The following is an 18626-nucleotide window of genomic DNA, read 5'->3' as shown; positions in this document are numbered from 1 at the left end:
TATTATAAGCTTTTATCTGTATGTTTGTAGATGGCGAGTATTTTTATTTCTTTTTAACATTGTTTAAACTAACCAGATTACTTTCCAATATCCTTGTACTATTTTCCATTCCAAAAGCAGTGTGGAGGTGTAGAGTTTCTCTGAATCCTCACTAACTATATGAAGAGTGCTTAGGGAGAAACTAAGCATTATGATTTGCCTTAGCTCGGTTTTCTCCAAATTATTTACACTTGAGTATTGTTGGGGTTCTTGGAGCTTTGAGTTTAGAACTCTGATTAAATTTAGGAAAGCTTCAGTCATTACTTTTTAACATAATGTTTTTGGATACCTATGTCTGGGGCTCCAATTACATGTGCATTAAAGCCACATCTTGCTGTTGCTCTGCTCATTTTTTCTATCTTGTTTCTCTCTGTGTTTGACTTTGAACAGTTTCTATTGCTGAGCCTTTGAAGGTCACTAGTGTTGTTGTCTACAATGTATAGCATAATAATATTATTCAGTGTGTTCTTATATCTGGCATTTTAGTTTTTATCTGTGGACATAAGAATTGAATCTAGGATGCATGCTTGGTAAGAAACTATTGTAATGCAATTGCTTGCCAATTATCTTATCTATGTTACTTACCACTAAAAGGATCTTTGCACTATGAGACACATTTTTTTATTTTCTACACCTTATGATACTTTCCTAGATTTCAGATTTGAGGAATTGTAATGTTGAGTGCTGGATACTCCTCTAAGTATGGATGAGCCTTGCTCTAAGTTATGGCAAAGCCTTTTGGAAATATTTTGATCCTTTCAATGCTTAATTTCAGCTTTCTCATGTTGGACTAGATAAACTACACTAAGGCTCATTGGCCTCTATCACCGAGGCAGTCTCCTTCAGAGCACTCAGCCTGATGCCTTGGATATTATGAGGGTTGTTTTTCTGCCTCAGTACTGAGAAATTAAGCACCTCAGAACCTTGTGAGAGCCCTAGAAATTTCTTCCCTACTTCTTCTGAAGGGTTCTTCTCCCAGCCTTGTACAGATTCTTCATGTGATTGTGATCAATATACAGCCAAAGTCTTGTGGGGAACATATTACAGATACATCTCCAGAGCTTTCTTTTGGGCCACCCTTACATCCTGGGTTCTTAAAACCTGTGTCTTCAACTCGGGGATGTGTAGGTTCATCCTGGGCTTCGTGGAAACTCTCTCTAGGTTACACAGGAGAACAACTGCACAACTACCACCTCCCCAAGGATCACAATCTTGTACAGCATGTTTTCCAAATGTCTGACAACCATTCTTTCATGCATTTTGCACATTTTTAAGCTAGCTTGAGGTAAAAGGGCTAAATGCAGTTCCTGTTACTATTCTACAGCTAGAAGCAGAGTGTAGCTCTCCATTTTTTTCAAATATTTTGTTTAGACTTGGTTTTGGATTTCTAGTAATAACAGATTAAAAAGTAAGAATTCTGAGTCATAAACTGATAGGACTCTTAAAGATGACCTTGGATACTCCTCTCCACTCATCTCCCCTAGGGTTTCATTTGATGGATTACAGAACAGAGATCAAGAAATGCAGACTCTTTCCAAAGTCACATTGCAAGCTAAACACAAAAATAAGACAAAAATCAAGCCTTCTACTCATTAGTTTTAATTCCTACAGTGATTTTTCTACTCATTTTCTCTTACAACACTGTTTATTTGGATAGATTATAGCTTTGAAATCCAAACTTCATGCTTCCCCAGGCTACAGAATTATTAGCTCCCACCTGGATGCTATTTCATTTTGATTGAGTTTTGCAGACACAACTCCTAGGGGTTGGCTGAAAGTAAATGCTACCAGAATTAACTAAAAGCATTGAAAAATTAAAACACATCCATGGCAGTCACTCCAGGACAAAACTATATATATTCCCCCCATTGGTTTATTGTGAACTTCCTAAGTAGGGAGGCATGTGACTTCGAACTTAGATTGGTTCTCTACAAAAATACCACTTTTTTCATAATTGCATGTGTGCTCCCACTAGTCCAGTAACTCCTAGTGCCTTTTCACCTGAACTCAGAAAAACGGCTTGGCTAAGTCTCCAGAAAGCCTGCTGTCTTAGCCCTCTTTAAAGCAGTCTAGGAAACGCTGGTTTCAAAGTCAACTAGAACAGGTTTTAACAATTATCTTCAAAACTTACTGTATCACTTGATACAGTAAGGGTCATGCTGGCATTTTAGTACATCATCATTATAATTAATTATAATCACATTATATAATTAACTACTAATCTCGCCTTATAGCACCTTTCAAAGAGTACATAACTTCACATTTTTTCTCTTTTTTAGATTTAGTTTATCTTTGTTCTATGTGTATAATGTTCTGCCTGCACATGTGTCTGTACACCACGTGCATGCAGCACCCTCAGAGAACAGAAGAGGGCATCACATCCCATTGAAACTGTTACGTGGGTGCTGGGAATCAAACTCATATCCTCTGGAAGAGCAGTCAGTGATCTTATTCATTGAACAATCTCTCCAGCCTCTTTTTTCCCCTTTAATGGTATATAAGTTATTGTGGCATTTAAAACTACAGTATTAATCCCTAACAGCAGAATTTCTTCAGTGTTTAAATACAACAAAGTAAGTACAGTGCCTGGTACAGGGTAGGCATTCATAGACCTCTTGGTAATTATTATTGTTGTTGTTGTCACCATCATCATCATCATCACCACCAACAACAACAATGATAAGAAGCAATACCTGGTCAGTTCTTAAGCCTCCCAACTTGCCTCTTCTGGTTGTCAGTACACAGTTGGTGCTGCTTGTCTGGCAAGTTGGAGACTATCATGCTGCTCACCAGGGTCACAACTTGTCACTGTAGTTCAGCCCTAGGGATTTCTTGCTAGTAGGATTTGCCCTCGACTCTTATAAATACCATTATGTCAATATAGTTGTTGCTACTATTGAAAATGGGTTCTGTGATTTCTTGAGTCATCTTTCCAAACTCTTTCTACTTCCTTTCAAATACCCTCCCCATAATCTGAGGAAGCATTCTAGTTGTAGTGATCTTTATGCCATCACAATCAGAGCTGCCAAGGCTGAAAATCAAATCTGCTTTCCTCAGTACACTTCCAGTTCCCCGTGTTAGGGAACTGATACTTGTATGTCTTTGAAATTCAAGGATACCAAGTCTGCTCAGGTGTGAAGAGGAAGGAGTCACCTGATGGTGAAGTGCCTGCCTACAGCTCCCCATACAGAAAAACGGCCTGCATTTCTCTCCAGCTTTTCCCTGCTTTTGTTAGTAAGTGATGCAGACAAGACAGGCTGCTTGCATTGCAAGGCCCTACCCCTCCCAGAATTCTCCCACAACACACACACACACACACACACACACACACACACACACACACACACACCATCCCAACAGCCCTTACTGTGCCCCTCAATATAGCTGTAGACTACATGAGCTGGTCTTGGAACACCAACATTTGACATGTAAGCAGAGGTTAGCTCTCTGTTTATTTCAGGTTCTCAGAAATCTAGGACACACTGGAGAACCCCAGTAAACAGCAAGAAAGGTCAGGAAAGAATGGACTTTGTCTCTGGCCATTTGGAGCAAGCGGCTTGACTGCTTCCCAAGCAATTGTAAAATAATCGAATCTGAACCAACTGATGCTTGACAGTGCATGCCACCCAGGGTTCTGCACCATGGCCAGTGTGAGGCCGGGAATTAATCACAGTGAGTGATTATCATAGAAACTGTCTCCAGGAAAAACGACCAGGTTTTCCACCATTCAACCTTGGGGAGATAAAATCAGGCTTAGAAGAAAAAGACAAATGATCTAAGAGCAAAAGCAGAACTTGAAATCCAAAAAGCACCCTGACTATGCACTAGCCTTATCTCTCTGTTCCAGAGGCAGGTGATAGGAAGAAAAGAGAATTCCTAATACCTGCTGGCCCTTGTTTTTCTGGATGCTAATTTCTTCTTTCTTGAAGAGTCTGCTAGACCCTTCTGTGTGGCCTATTGAACCCTTCTTGTACTTCCTATGGCAGTATCCTTTCTGGCCTTTCTCCATCCAGTGTCCCATCTGCCCCTACACAAGCAGTGCTTCTGCGAGAGCATGGAAAAGCAGAAATCTCATCACGTTGTCCTACTTTTTAAAAAAACCAATGAACAAGAATGGTTTAGCATGTCAGTATTCATGTTGAGTGAGAAGAACATAATGGCTTATTTAATTATTCTCAATATATTTATGTATCCTCTAAATTACTCATAATAACACAGATCTTCAACAGCTCTTCAGGGATGTCAAGTTAAAGCCCAAAGTCCCCAGGTTTGCCTTCAAGATCTCTCAGGCTGTCTATAAAATACCATAGCACACAGCCTTCTGTATTACCCAACTTTGGCATGCTGCCCTATCTTGGACTTCTTTGTAACAGAGAATCTGCCTCCTCTCCTGTCTACAAAGTGTTGCTTCCTCTCTTGGAAGCAGTCAAATGAAAATGATACATGATTCATCAAAGACACCTTCCCAAATTCTCCCCCATCCTAAGGAGGTAGGGATAGGGGAGGGTCTTCCTCTGGACTGATATGCATATATGTTGAAAACATTTTCAAGAGCGCAGATTCTTTTGTTAATCAAATAGGTGCGATATTTACTTGAACTTGGGCAAATCGAGTAATCTATCTTGGCTTCTGCTCCGTTTCTAGGAAATGAAAGTAATAGCAGTACTTGTCTCCAGTTCTGCTTTGTCCTCTAGGAAAACAAAGGAAGATGGTATAGGAGAGATGGGAGAGGAAAAAGGAGAGGGGAGAGGGGGACAGAGAGAGGGAGAGCAGAAGGAAAGGAGATAGAGGCAAGGAGGGAGAGAGATGGCAAGAGGGAAAGAAAGAGAGCAAGAGAGAGCGACAGAGAGAGAGAGAGCAAGAGAGAGCGACAGAGAGAGCAAGAGAGAGCAACAGAGAGAGAGAGCAAGAGAGAGCAACAGAGAGAGAGCAAGAGAGAGCGACAGAGAGAGAGAGAGAGAGAGAGAGAGAGAGAGAGAGAGAGAGAGAGAGAGAGAGAGAGAGAGAGAGAGAGACTGGAGAGCAGACTTTAAGCAAATAATGTGGATAAATAATTACCCAACTTGTCTAAGATGAAACGGTGAAATGGTCCTGAAACCTACAGGTAAGACGCTGCTGTTTATGGGAGCAAGGGAAAAATTATTGACATCAAAGCTGCGATTCCTCTCTGGGAACTGAGGACAGTTCGTATTTGGAAGGAGGTCTCCAGAAGTCAAGGCCAGAGTCTCCCACTGGCTCTTTATAAAGACCCTGAAAGTAAGTCAGTGGCAGTGATCCTGCCCAAAATCCAGGGGCTAAGGACTAGGAGCTAGGGTTTGCTTGAGAATTCGCTCTGGTGACAGCTCCAATCTGTGAGCCTCAGAGTGCTTGTGACTGGATGCAGGGTGACAAAATCTGTGTGGGTCCATTGCGAGTCATCCCCCCTCCTTCCTTCCCTCCCCACTGCTGCTGCCACCAGCCCAGCTCCTCTGGGTTCGGTGGCCTAGTGCGTCACCGGCGCGGGCGGGGACAGAGAGGAGGGGGGGCGCCGCAAGGTGAGGGCACCGCGCTGCTTTAAGAAGCCTCGCGCCCCCGCCACAGCTCAGAGCTTGTGGCGCTGCGCGCTGGCCGGACGTGCGGGCACAAACTCAGTGCCCCGCTCCCGCTGCGCCCGCTGCTCCTCCACTCGGTCGAGCTCACAGCTGTCTGTGCCCCGAAAGGTGGCCAGACTAGCGCGGCGAGCCCCGAGGGATCGGTCCTCAGCTCCTGCTGCGCAACGCCTTCAACAGCAACAGGTAAGCTGCAGAGCTCTGCTCCGGTCGCCGCGGGTCCCCCAGCCCAACCGGTCCCCTAGCCCAAGTGCTGAGACACCCCTTAGCCAAGGTTAGAAGGTTACTGAGGCCGCCCAGGGGGTCAGCAAAGGCTCTCCAGGAGCCCTTGCATATCCCGAGCACTTTCTCTCCTGCATCCTCTCTCTTTCTCTCTCCCTAATTTTCTTGTTTCCTCCCTGCGTCCTCTGCTTCTCTATCTCTGTTTAAAATTCTGCTTAACTTGGTCTTTCTCCTACTGCCCCTGTCTCCTACTGCCCCCCTGCTCTCTCGTTATTCATCTTTTTTCTCTCTCTCCCACTCTTAGGCTCCTATTTGTTATTTCTTGATTCTCCTTCCAAACCGCTCTCTCACTTTCTCTGTCTCTCATTTCCCTTCTGCCTCTCTGTACCTTTCCGAGTATCTCATGCTGTCCCTCTCAGACGCCCACCCCCATCCTAGCGTACCCCCTGACTCCTTCTCCACTCTTCTCAGCTCCTTCCGCTCACCCCCACCCTTCCACCATACAGACTCCTAGCCGGCTGGAGAATATAGGGAGAATGGCGAATTTGGGGACATAAGGCAGTGTAGTGGGTATCCCCCTTGCACGCTCCAGTCACCACTGCGCTATTGAGAAGCTATGCATTCCATCCAATAAAGCCCTGGCGGCCAGGGGGAGCAGCTGGTTTCCATGGAAAGACAAAGTGGGCAAAGAGGTACAAGAGACAAAGATTCAGCTACAGGAAAACTAAGGTGGGGGGGTGCTCTCAGAGAAGGATGCTGGGTGATAATGTTGTATGCATATTCAAAGAGGCAGAGAGAGATTGGCAATGGTACTAGGATGGTGGGAATGAGAAGCAGGGATGAACTAGAGTACACATCTAGAGACATCACTTGAGAAACAGAGACACCAGAGTGTTAGGGGCCAAGAAGAAAGACAGACAGGTGAGACAAGACATACAATGTAGGTCCTTAGAAAAACAGTAAAGGAAGACAGGAAGAGATACAGAGAATTGTGAGAAAGAGCAGGCACACAGGTGCTTGGTGAGACTTGAGACACAAATCTGAGAGAGACACAGACAAGACAGTCAGAGACAACACACAGGCGTGTTAGGAGCCCAAAGGGACAGTTAGGGAAATCCATTGAGAGAGGAAGAAAGACCCAAGGAGAAGAGGAACATACAGAGCTACAGAGTGAGTTCACTCGTGAAAAAACACGCAGAGACTGAGACAGAGAACTGAGAGTGGGGGCGGGGGGGGGAGACAGCATTATCAGACAGAGGACAGTGACAGCCAGACATAGGCAGACTATGTACATGCTAGTGGGAAACTGAAAAAAAAAAGACTACAGAGTGAAGGATGAGACAGTGTCTGTGGAAATAGAGGAAAAGTACCCCCAGTAAAACACTGGAGACAGAAATCTAGACTCCTAAGCAGGCAGGTACAGAGTGTAAGTGCATACGTCATCGAGATAGAACAAATCTCCAAGAGACACGGAGGAGACAGGCTGAGGGAGTGCCCACTGCACCAGCAGGATGGACAAGCAAGAGGAAGAGAATGCAAGACAGACTGCCAGCGAGAGCCCAAGAGTTAGAAAAGGAGCCAGAGCAACTGCTCTGATTGGGGTTGAGATTGAGCAGGGGTCTAAGGGAGTAGGGGTCCTGTATCCATGCTGCTGGGCTCAGAGGCTTGTCTCTGCAAGGCACTAACCCTGCCCACATGTTTCTCTCTCCCGTCAGTATAGTGTGCAGTGTGCACATCTCTTTGCCCACTGGTGCAGACACTGAGCTGCACCTTGCCTGCCTCCCATCACCATGACATCCACCTGCATCAACAACACTCGAGAGAACAACAGCAGCCAAGCGTGCATGCCCCTCTCCAAGATGCCTATTAGTCTAGCTCATGGCATCATCCGAGCCACTGTGCTGTTCGCCTTCCTCAGTGTATCCTTTGTGGGCAACGTAGTGCTGGGTTATGTATTGCACCGTAAGCCACAGTTGCTGCAGGTGACCAACCGGTTCATCTTCAACCTCCTCGTCACTGACCTGCTGCAGATTACTCTCGTGGCCCCCTGGGTGATGGCCACCTCCATTCCTATCTTTTGGCCTCTCAATATCCACTTCTGCACAGCCCTAGTTAGCCTCACCCACTTATTTGCTTTTGCTAGTGTCAATACCATTGTGGTGGTGTCGATAGATCGCTATCTGTGCATCATCCACCCTCTTTCCTACCCATCCAAGATGACCAGCCGACGTGGTTATGCACTCCTCTATGGCACCTGGATTTTGGCTGTCCTGCAGAGCACACCTCCTCTCTATGGCTGGGGCCAGGCTGCTTTTGATGATCGTAATGCTCTCTGTTCCATGATCTGGGGAGCCAGCCCCAGCTATACCATTGTCAGTGTGGTGTCGTTCATTGTTGTTCCACTGGTTGTTATGATTGCCTGCTACTCTGTAGTGTTTGGTGCAGCCCGTCGGCAGCATGCTCTGCTGTACAATGTCAGGAGCCGCAGCTTAGGGGTGATAGCCAAGGACTCTGTAAAGACTGAGAATGGGCAGAGAATAAAGAAGAGGGATGAGTGCCAGGATGAGAATGAGTTGCAGTACGAAGATGAAAGTCAGGCCAAGACCATGGAAAGCGGCATCCAGGTGGAAGAGGATCCCATTGAAGCCATCATCAGGAAGGCCAGAGGAAGAAGCCTAGATTTTAGGGCAGGTATTTCTGAGTCCAAAGGCAGTGAAGATGACAGTAATGGCAGCATGGATGGTCTGGAAGTCAGCAGCGAAGGGCAGGTGAGCAGCACAGAGGTCAATCAGTGCAACATCGACTTGGGTGAAGATGACATAGAGGATGGCATGGATGACATCCATTTCAGTGAGGACGATGTCGAGGCAGTGAACATCCCCATGACCCGCTCACGGAGTCGTCGAAACAGCAGCAGCAACCCACCTTTGCCCAGGTGCTATGAGTGCAAAGCTGCCAGAGTGATCTTCCTCATCATTTTCTCCTATGTGCTGTCTCTGGGGCCCTACTGCTTTCTAGCTGTGCTGGCTGTGTGGGTGGATGTGGAAACCCAGGTGCCCCAGTGGGTGATCACCATAATCATCTGGCTTTTCTTCCTGCAGTGCTGCATTCACCCTTACATCTATGGTTACATGCACAAGACCATCAAGAAAGAAATCCGGGAGGTACTGAAGAAGTTGTTCTGTATGAAAAAGTCCTCTGTAGAAGACAGCCACCCCAACCTGCATGACACCGAAGCTGGCACAGATGGAGGGTCTGAAGGCAGGGTTGTCCCCTTCCATGATTCTGCCACTTCACCTTAAAGTTAGTTCTAAAGCACACTTCTAACTGTCCATACAACAAAACAAGAGCAGCTTCTTTCAGTGCACCACCCACAATCTCATTAGTGCCGCTCCTCACCATTTCAGGCAAAGGTGTTGCACATGCGTCCCTTCCCACCACAAGGCAGATAATGTAAGGAAAAAGTAGAGACTTGGATCTTTTCTGAAAGGTAAAGCCCATCAAAGAATGGACCTGAGGATTCCTACCAAATATATATACATATATTAGGCTCCAAATTTCCTAAAACAAGGGCTATCTGGTTTGGAACTGTTCTTGGTGTTTTGCCTGCCTCCCCAAAGCTACAACATGGCAGCTTTAGCTCTGAGTAAAAGGGAAAGTGATGCCTGTGAACATAAGAACTCTTTGGCCTTCAGGTCAGGAACTCATGGGCTGGGGCTATAGACTGTGTTCAACTGAAAGAAAAGCAACTGACCAAATAACTTTTGGAGCCCCCAAAGCAGAGCAAGGTGGACTGATCATCGTATGAGTCTGTACTGAAGAGCCCCACCATATGGTGCAAAGGCTATAATGCAAACTTCGACAAAGGGGAACCACACAGTTAGACTATATATAAAGCTTCTAGGTTCTCTAAAGGAATAGAAAAAAGGGCATACACGAAATGGGGAGCTAGTTCAAAGGAAGACATGGAGAAATAAGACGTATCCATGGAGCTAAACAATCGTGTTTCTTTATCTTTCCCTCTCCTCTCTTTCTCCATCCTCCCCCACCCTGGGTTTCCACATGGGCTAGGACTGACCTCTGCGCAAATGGAAAATTGTCAATTGACACAATCATTTTCTGTTTCCTATTTGAGTAACAACAGGAAAGAAATGTCCAGTTCATTTATATTTTATCTCTTCCTCCTCACAGATTCCAGCATGAGCTTCTCAAGGGGGAGAGGTAAACGACTGTGATAATCTCAGACAAGGCATGGTATCTAAAGTTAACCCTCACATCACCCTTTATTTTTCCATCAACATTGATATAGCAAATTAATCATCAAAAACTGATTATACTGATTTATTGCTGAAGTTATGTTGGCCCATCCTTAAGAGATACCTGGGTGAATCGGTTTATTTGATGAGTTTCCTTGAGGGGGCAGGGGTATTGCCTTACAGGTTTGAAACGGATGCGTTCAAAAGTGGCGATGCCTATCCTATTAGTAGAAATGCTTATATACTTACATGGAAAACAGAATTTCAAATGTGTTCCCAACATTTTGTTGAAACTGAACTTCTTATTTTATTTTTAAAGCTCAACCCCTTCAAAGTGTAACAAAGAAAATTGTTTGCCAAAATTCAAAATCCAAATGGAACCAGAACCTGTCCAAGTGTGGTAAGTTCATTCAACAACACACACAACATTTTCCAGGGTGTGGAGACTCACCTGCTCCTAGCATAGTCCAACTTTCCCTCTTTTATTCACTGTCCATTCTTGGGCAAATTGGATCTTTTAAAGATGATGATCTTTTGAAAACAGGATGGAAAGGACAGCCCTTCAATTAAAGGCATTCTGTCTTGATGACAGTTTCTTTTAATGAACAATAGGGCTTCTAGATAGCATGGAGACAGCAACTGCTTCAAGTTTGGTGCTGTTTGAATGAAGAGTTTTTACTACACACACTGTTTTGCCATTTAAAATATGAAATCACTCAAAAAGTCATCATTACCCTCACAGATCATCATGTACAGTCACTTTCCCAAAATGTTTTAAAGGGTGTATTCTTTTATCAAATCATCATATATGTGCAGTAAAAAAGAGATTCCATTAGATTATGGGGTCCAGGAAAGCCAGACTTTGAAATTAAGTGTTTTAAATTTAATAATTTTCTTATGTAAGAATAATAGAGGAGTCACGGGTGCTTTCACATACCAATTTAAGCAAGTTTTAGAAGGCAGTAATAAAGAGAAAGCATTGGATTTCTGTGACATCTGTGATGTGAGAAATCTTTCCTGAGATATTGCAAACATTAGCCATTAAAAACTTCCATATCCCTGCCTAACTCTTGCTACCATGCCCCCTGCCCTTGCCTGACTCACTCCACTTCCCCCTGCCGTTTGGGCCCTTCTAGAAGAGCCCACGCTTGAAGATGTATACTCATCCACTCCTCATCCATCCTTTCTAAACCTAGATTCATAGGAACCTGGGGTCCATGGATGAAGCAAGGAAAGAAAATCATAGGCATGATCAGAAATTAAAGGTATTTTTCTGTCACCTGTCCAACTCCAATATGATTTAGAAGTGATGAGCTATCTACTTCAAATCCAGCTGGTGAGGAATGATGTAATTTTAGGGTTTACAAGAAAGTAGGCACCTCATTTCTTAACAATAAAACCACCAAGAATATTTTGAAAGCACATTCAGTATTGTAAATACTGCCCAATTATTTCAGCAAAGCTAAGGCTGCAAGCTAAGGGCCAAGCTAAGAATTCTGGTCAGTCAGGGCTTTAAACACTCTCCCTGCTTAACTATGTCTCCATTTTTTTTTATTCCTCTGGGTCCCTGAAGGCCCCAAACCACTCCAAAGCTTAAGCAGGAGGAGGCAGAAGCATGATCTGGAAACAACAGACTAGAGCCTAAAGCCCTGGAAGAACAGACATCTTTCCAATTAAATAAGATATCTTCCTCTATGTAAAATGTTTAACATGGGCATTAGCACACTTGGGCTATAAGCAGCAAAATTGGTTAGAGGAAGAAATAGGAGAACTCAAATATGCTGAACTTGGCTACTGCCAGATCACTGGCAAGTTCACAGCTTTTTGGCAAGTAGGGTAAGAATCCTCAAGGAGCATGAAGTTTGACCATAGGAGTTAGGTTTCCATCATTGCCTCCCAAAGCGTCCATATCTTAATAGTATACACACTAAGGGGAAACCACAGCAACTTGTACATGTAAGGAGGTTTTCTGTGTGAAGATTAATTGCTGTATCTCTTTTGCTTTAAAAGAGACAAAAAAAAAACAAGATTGATTTTAGTTCGGTGCTTCAAACTTGAGTGGATTTCCCGTCTTCATCTGTTACAACTTCGCTGAAAATTGGTACTTTTCTCTTGTGTCAGTGCTGTGTTCTCTTGTGGTATTTCTTCTAAATGTAAGCTCTAACTGTATATAAAATGTGTTATTGGAGATAAGGTGCTAGATAGTAGATTGTATGTGTTCATAGCTAGTGTCATCAGTAAAAAGTGAGTGATGTGTACATGTAAAATTAGTTAACAAAATGCATGCAGTACTCTATATGTGACCCACAATTTTAGAAGTAGAACATAGTACATATATTTACCTTTAAAAGTGTATACTACAGGATATGTAAGACGGCTCCAAGGTGGTGTGGCATACAGAGGTGCCCTTCATTCCTTAAATCCCTGGTAGGTGACAAACAAGAACTTATTCTGGTATAACTGGTAATCAATGTGAACTAACTTATCGTCTTGGCTGAAGTCCTTGCTGGCAGTTATCCACACTACACCTGGCACTGGTTATACCTGTTGTCTTCGATGTGTAGAGTGAAAATCAGAGAAGACAGTCCTTTCCCCATACAAGAGCAAGAACCCCAGGACAGGCTATTGGAGTCCTGATAGCAGGATGAAAAAGAACACTGAAGTTTCAAGACCTAAACAGGAGCCAGTACCTGATTGGGACGTTATTGGACTTGCATCTAGCTGATTCATATTGTGACCATCCCTGCCCTCCTAGAGAAGTGCCAAAACCCAGAAAAAGGCTGCTCTGGTTTTTTTCCCCTTTGGTTGTCTCACACAAGATGCAGTATTGATAAAGAGACAGTGAGAATTCTCGGGGTTGGGGGGGTGGAGGGTAGGGGTTGCAGCTCAGGTGTTTGAAGAGTTACAGTTATAGATCAAATATATTTGCAAAAGAAATCAGATTATTTTATTATATTTTGAGAACAAAAGCATTACAAGAGGATATATATAAATATATATGTACTCATTAAATCATTCTAAAACTGCCTTTACTAGCAAATTTCATGTGCTATTTTGAGACTGAGAACAATAGGAAAACTGCACTCAGTCAATAAAACAGTTCTCTTTAATACTTTCCATTTTAAATTTAAACATTTCCTTTAAAAAAAGGTTTGTAATTTAAAAGTGCCTTTTCAAAGGATTTTCAAAACTACAGTCCTGGGGCCAAGTTCCCATTGGCACAACTTACCTTCAGGTGCACAAATGGGGTGGAATTTATTGTCCACCTTTCAGCAAGAAGAGAAATCCCCTCACATTCCAATCAAATTTATGAATTGATACTGTTACATGGGTCAGTAGTCCCAGAGACGCTGCCCAAAGTCAAAGTTTCATATATTGGATGCTTTAATTGAATGCTTTCTAAACTGGTTACGATGCATTTATTACTGGACAGGAATAACAGACTCCTGCTTGGGGAATGCAGAGAGGTTAACATTGTGATTTAACTATTATTAACTAATGTTTGTGTTTCTTAAATAGGTGCTGTTAATCTGTCCTTGGTATATTCTTCTGAAACATCCTAAATAAAGTCTGATTTTATGTGTGTATCTGGTTCCTATATTGTGCTCTATGGTAACACAGGGAGACACATGACATTCCACGCCTCCTCTTTGTGGAGACAAAATAAGAAACTCACAGTATCAAGTGCCCTCCATGGGCAACTACTGCACTCATGTGCACACACATATCCTGTTTTCAAGATAAAAACAAAATTGAAGTAGTATGCAATAGTGTGGAGTAGTACTTATCAGAAAGGCTTTGTTGGGAGAGGCACATTAATTTGGTACTTCATGAATAAAGAAAAATTCAAAATGCAATGGGGTGAGCAGAGAGGAAACATGGATGGAGCTAGATGCCTAAGGTTCTCGAGTGTCAAGTTCCTTCTAAAGGCAATGAGGTTTGAACAGATGGGGGATTTTTAATGTAAAAACATATGTGTTCGAGTGCTCTGCCTGCATGTCTGTGTGCTATGTGTGTGTGGTGCCCTGAGAGGTCAGAAGAGTACATCAGACCCACTGGAACTGGAGTTTATGGGCAGGCATAACCTGACATATGGGTACAGGACCTCGCACTCAGGTCTTCTGCAAGAGCAACAAGTTCTCTTAACCACAGAGCCATCTCTCCAAGTGGAATTTCTTTAAAAAAAAAACCTGTACCTTGTCAGGACACACAACAGAGCCAACCCTGTTAGTGCAGATGTACTTGAACCAGCTCTGAAGCTCTGAAAATGTGAGCATAGGAGAACTGTCCCCATTATCCATCTGTCTTGGGGTGGGGTGGCATGGGCAGGGGAGAGCTGTCCCCCACACCCTACTTCGCTGCTCATCAACATCTGAGGCAGGTAGGAAAGCTGGCCTTGTGGTCATAGGAGTGGGAGAGCTGTCCCAGACACCCACCAGCTGCACCTCACCAGGACAGCACAATAGAACCATCCCTGTTAGGTCAGGTGTGGGTGAGCCAGCCCCAAAATTGTGAGCATGGGAGAGCTGTCCCCATTACCCATCTGTCTTGTGGTAGCATGGTCTGTGGGAGATAGGAGAGCTGGTCCTAAGGTCATCAGAGTGGGAGAGCTATCCTGACACCTACCAGCTGCAACAATCAGGAGATCAGGCCCTGCACCTCTCCAGGGCAGCACAATATAGCCGACCCTGTTAGCTCAGGTGTGGGTGAGCCAGCCCTGAAGTTGTGAGCACGGGAGAGCTATTCCCATTTCACATCTGGCGGACCAACCATACAGCTGCCTAGGCCCAGAACCAGGGTTATGACTTTGCCTGCCCTATCATGCACCCCATTTATGATCTGCTGGAGCACATGAAGGGACCTGACCCCCGACCCAAAGCTGCAGGATCTCCACAACACAGGGAAACAACAGGAAACCCAGGAGGAGCCCTAGTGAAGGCCCAGCATCAATAGTGTACCAGAAACCAGAGGCCTAGAACCAGACCAATGACTCTTTGCTATGAACATGTGCAAGTAAAGCTAAATGGACAAAGGGGTTTACATTGTGACCCACTGTGTCACAGTGCAGCTTCCATGACTAGATTTTTGATTGTTTTCCTTTTTCTCTTAAATTTTATTTGGAGGTGTGTAGGGGTGGAAGGCAGATGTGAAGGGATGAGGAAATGAATGGGATCAAGATACATGATTTAAAAGACACATTAAATAAATAAATGTTATAAATAAATAAACTAAATTACCCAATACCTCAGTCACCTCCACTACGCTCAAGCCCCTTTTTTCTTATTTCAGCTCAGAGAAATTCCTTCAGCACTTCTCAGTCTAACCTGGACTAATTCCTCACACTCATATTCAATTAAACCCCAATTCACAGGGGTCTATTATAGGACAGGAGAGCAAAAGCATGCGCGTCCAATCCGCAGCCTCATAAAGCAGTAATAACTCTGATGCAACCATCACATATGAAAAGAGTACACAGATAAGGTGGGTTAATATTTCTAATATTTAAGAACCCCTCATTTCTCTTGAGACAAAGTATTTGGCCTACAATTAGCGTCTCTCCTGTACTCCCATTAGTAGTGGTATAAGGAACTGCAGAGCTCATACTGCTGAAGTTATTTACTCATGAACCCCTCCAAGGAGCTCAGGATACTACTCAACCCCATTTCAATAAAATTAAAGAGCTCTTCTCCACTTAATTACAAAACCAAGCTAATACTGACTTACACACTTTCAAGATATTCAAAGATGGTTGTCATGAGACCTGCCTTTATCTTAATCTATGAACACCATTCAGGCAACAACACTGTTTTGCTTAAGGAATAAATTTTCCTTCCTAGAAAACTATCTTCAATGCAAAAATGGAAACCTATGTAAAACTATAAGGCTGCTAACCTGGTGGTAAAAGTGCTCCCTGAAGCTCAATATAACCCCATTTAGTTTAGACTATTTGGATAGTGAAATAAGTTCCAATGAGTTTCATAAAACAGAGTTTCCTCTTAGGCAGACCTAAGGCCTAGCCCTAGATTATGAGGAATCTGAATATGCCAGTCAGGAGACTTTTGTGGCCTCTGTGCCCACTCTAACAATTTTATAATAGACACAGGCTCATTTGCCATCAGCCACAGTGTAGACCCTTCTAATTTAGATAAAGGCAGGCTATGTTACCCAGTTAGTGACTTATTTTCTTCCAAGGGTCAACCAATCAACTTCAAATTGTCCTCTCATTCTCTCAGAATGAAACTCTCTCATGTATCCCTTCCCCATTCCAGTCTAGCCCCACTTCCCCTGAAAGGTAATGTGACCTCTTTGAGCCCTTGAGACAAGCACGCAAGAACAACTGTTAAACTTTAGAAGAGCTTGGGAATGTTCATAAATTGCAGGGTATGTGTGAATTTTTCAAATATTTTCATACTTTAGACATTTATCAATAAAATTTACCACATGAAATAGATAATTTCTGTGACTGCCCCCCAAAACTACAAATGAGTTTGAGAAATATTTGAGATACAAGTGTCCAATATTCAGAGTTAATAATCTATTGCTTAGTCAAAACCAGTCAATGCCTAAGGACTCAGTGGATAAAGGCCTTGCCACCAAGCCTGAGGACCTGGGTTTGATCCCTAGAATCCACATAGTGGAAGAAGAAAACTCAATCTCACAAGTTGTTCTCTGTCTTCCCCTTGTATGCCATGTCAAGCACATACCCCCACACACACACACATATACACATGCTCAAAAAATAAGTAAGATATAATAATAGTAGTACTAATAATAAGCCTGGACAACAGAGGCTGATGAGATGGCTTAGTCAATAAGGGCACCTGACAAAATCCCTGATGACATAAATTCAATCCCTGGAACCCACATGTTAGAAGAAGTTCACTGACTCCTGTGGTTGTCCTCTGTCCTCCACATATGCTCCATAACACTCATACACCCATCTCTCACATGAACAGAAAATTATAAAGGCAATTTTTAAAATCTTAACTCCAAAGTTTGTTATCTATATAAAACTAAATCAAAATTGGCTTCCAAAGGACAGTAAACAGAAATAGATTAACAAAATGTTTTTAAGTTAAAGGAGACAGACTACAAATAACTGGAAATGTGTAAGACTGAGCAATAAGACAGTAATATCCAATGTTTTTATAAATTCTGTTGTTTAACTACTGTACTGGCTAGTTTTATGTCAACTTGACACAAGCTAGAGTGATCAGAAAAGAGGAAGCCTCAAATGAGAGAATTCCTCCCACATGATCTGATATAGAAAAACCTGTAGGGCATTTTCTTAATTAGTGATTGATGGGGGAGGCACCAACCTATTATGGGCTTGTGGTCCTGGGAAGAAAGCAGGCTGAGCAAGCCATGAGAAGCAAGTCTGTAGCAGCACCCTTCCATGGCCTTTGCATCAAATCCTGCCTCCAGGTTCCTTCCCTGTTTGAGTTCCTGTCCTGACTTCTTTTGATAAGAAACTGTGATGTGGAAGTCGAAGCTGAATAAACCCTTTCCTCCACAACTTGCTTTTGGTTATGGTGTTCATTATAGCAACAGTAAGCCAAACAAAGACACATATTTTTTTAACAACCATGCAGGTATAAAAGTATAATATAGCTTATATCATCAACTTCAGATACAAAAACATCATTTTACCTAGAAGTTGTTGGATAGTGCCAATGAAACTATTTGTTCTGACAGAGAGACTAGGCACAGCATCAGGAAACACAATTGGGGAAAATAAACTTCATGTGAAAAAATCAATGTATATGAACTTTTAAAAATGTGCCTCCTTTGCTCTTGATTGTTTTAAATGAAATCATTTTATCTTTTCAAGAAACTATGACTGAGGATCAATATTTTTATTTTTATTTTTATTTTTTGGTTTTTACGAGACAGGGTTTCTCTGTATTGTTTCGGAGGCTATCGGTCCAGCCCGGCCTCGAACTCACAGAGATCCGCCTGCCTCTGCCTCCCAAGTGCTGGGATTAAAGGCATGCGCCACCACCGCCCGGCAAGGATCAATATTTTTAACAATCTATTTTCTTTCGCTAATGAGTATTGTGTGTCAAAGAAACTGAGGCTAGACACAGTGAGATTTTGCATTTATGAACATTTTATCTGAATGTAACTTAGAGCATACAAATATATGTATCTCAGCAGATATTTGCATAGATACAAAAAGCGAGGATCGTATGCTTTGGAACAGCTGGGGAAATTCATTAATCCACTTTTAGCACATTGTAGATAGTGTTAATAAAGTAGAAGCAAGAAAAAAATCCAATAGTTCCTGAAACAAAACATAAAAGATCTTTGTTACCCAGGTATCATAATAAGTCAAAGAAGCTTTCTTAAAAACACAAACATGGCTGCTTCAAGGCATACTACTGGATCTTTAAATTTCAAGATTTAGACATTATAAAATAAAAGTCATCAGGTTTATCTGTCATAGTGGCACACACCAGTATTCCCAAAATCTGGAATGCTAAAGAAGGAAAATCAAATTAATTCAAGGCCATCATAGACT

At 42.9% G+C, this 18626-nt stretch overlaps 2 protein-coding genes across 2 annotated transcripts in view; one reads left to right on the top strand and one right to left on the bottom strand.

Moving 5' to 3' along the window:
• The first annotated feature begins 5628 nt into the window (after positions 1 to 5628).
• Positions 5629 to 13690, top strand: Gpr101 (G protein-coupled receptor 101). Its single transcript, XM_013123985.3, has 2 exons — positions 5629 to 5813; positions 7565 to 13690. The coding sequence occupies exon 2, from the start codon at positions 7640 to 7642 to the stop codon at positions 9149 to 9151; it is 1512 nt and encodes a 503-aa protein (XP_012979439.1). The 5' UTR covers positions 5629 to 5813; positions 7565 to 7639; the 3' UTR covers positions 9152 to 13690.
• Positions 13691 to 18197: 4507 nt separating this feature from the next.
• The window catches only part of LOC101835978 (transmembrane 9 superfamily member 2-like), a 56759-nt gene continuing 56330 nt past the window's right edge, over positions 18198 to 18626 (bottom strand). Inside the window, exon 17 of the mRNA XM_040743911.1 lies at positions 18198 to 18389. Coding sequence (XP_040599845.1) covers positions 18322 to 18389 — 68 coding nt within the window. The 3' untranslated portion in view covers positions 18198 to 18321. The remainder of the gene's footprint in view (positions 18390 to 18626) is intronic.

Source organism: Mesocricetus auratus, unplaced genomic scaffold (assembly GCF_017639785.1).
Source record: "Mesocricetus auratus isolate SY011 unplaced genomic scaffold, BCM_Maur_2.0 Super-Scaffold_100003, whole genome shotgun sequence".
In the NCBI taxonomy this organism is placed as follows: domain Eukaryota; kingdom Metazoa; phylum Chordata; class Mammalia; order Rodentia; family Cricetidae; genus Mesocricetus; species Mesocricetus auratus.
Note: the sequence above shows the minus strand (reverse complement) of the source record. Positions and strands in the feature narration are given on the sequence as shown.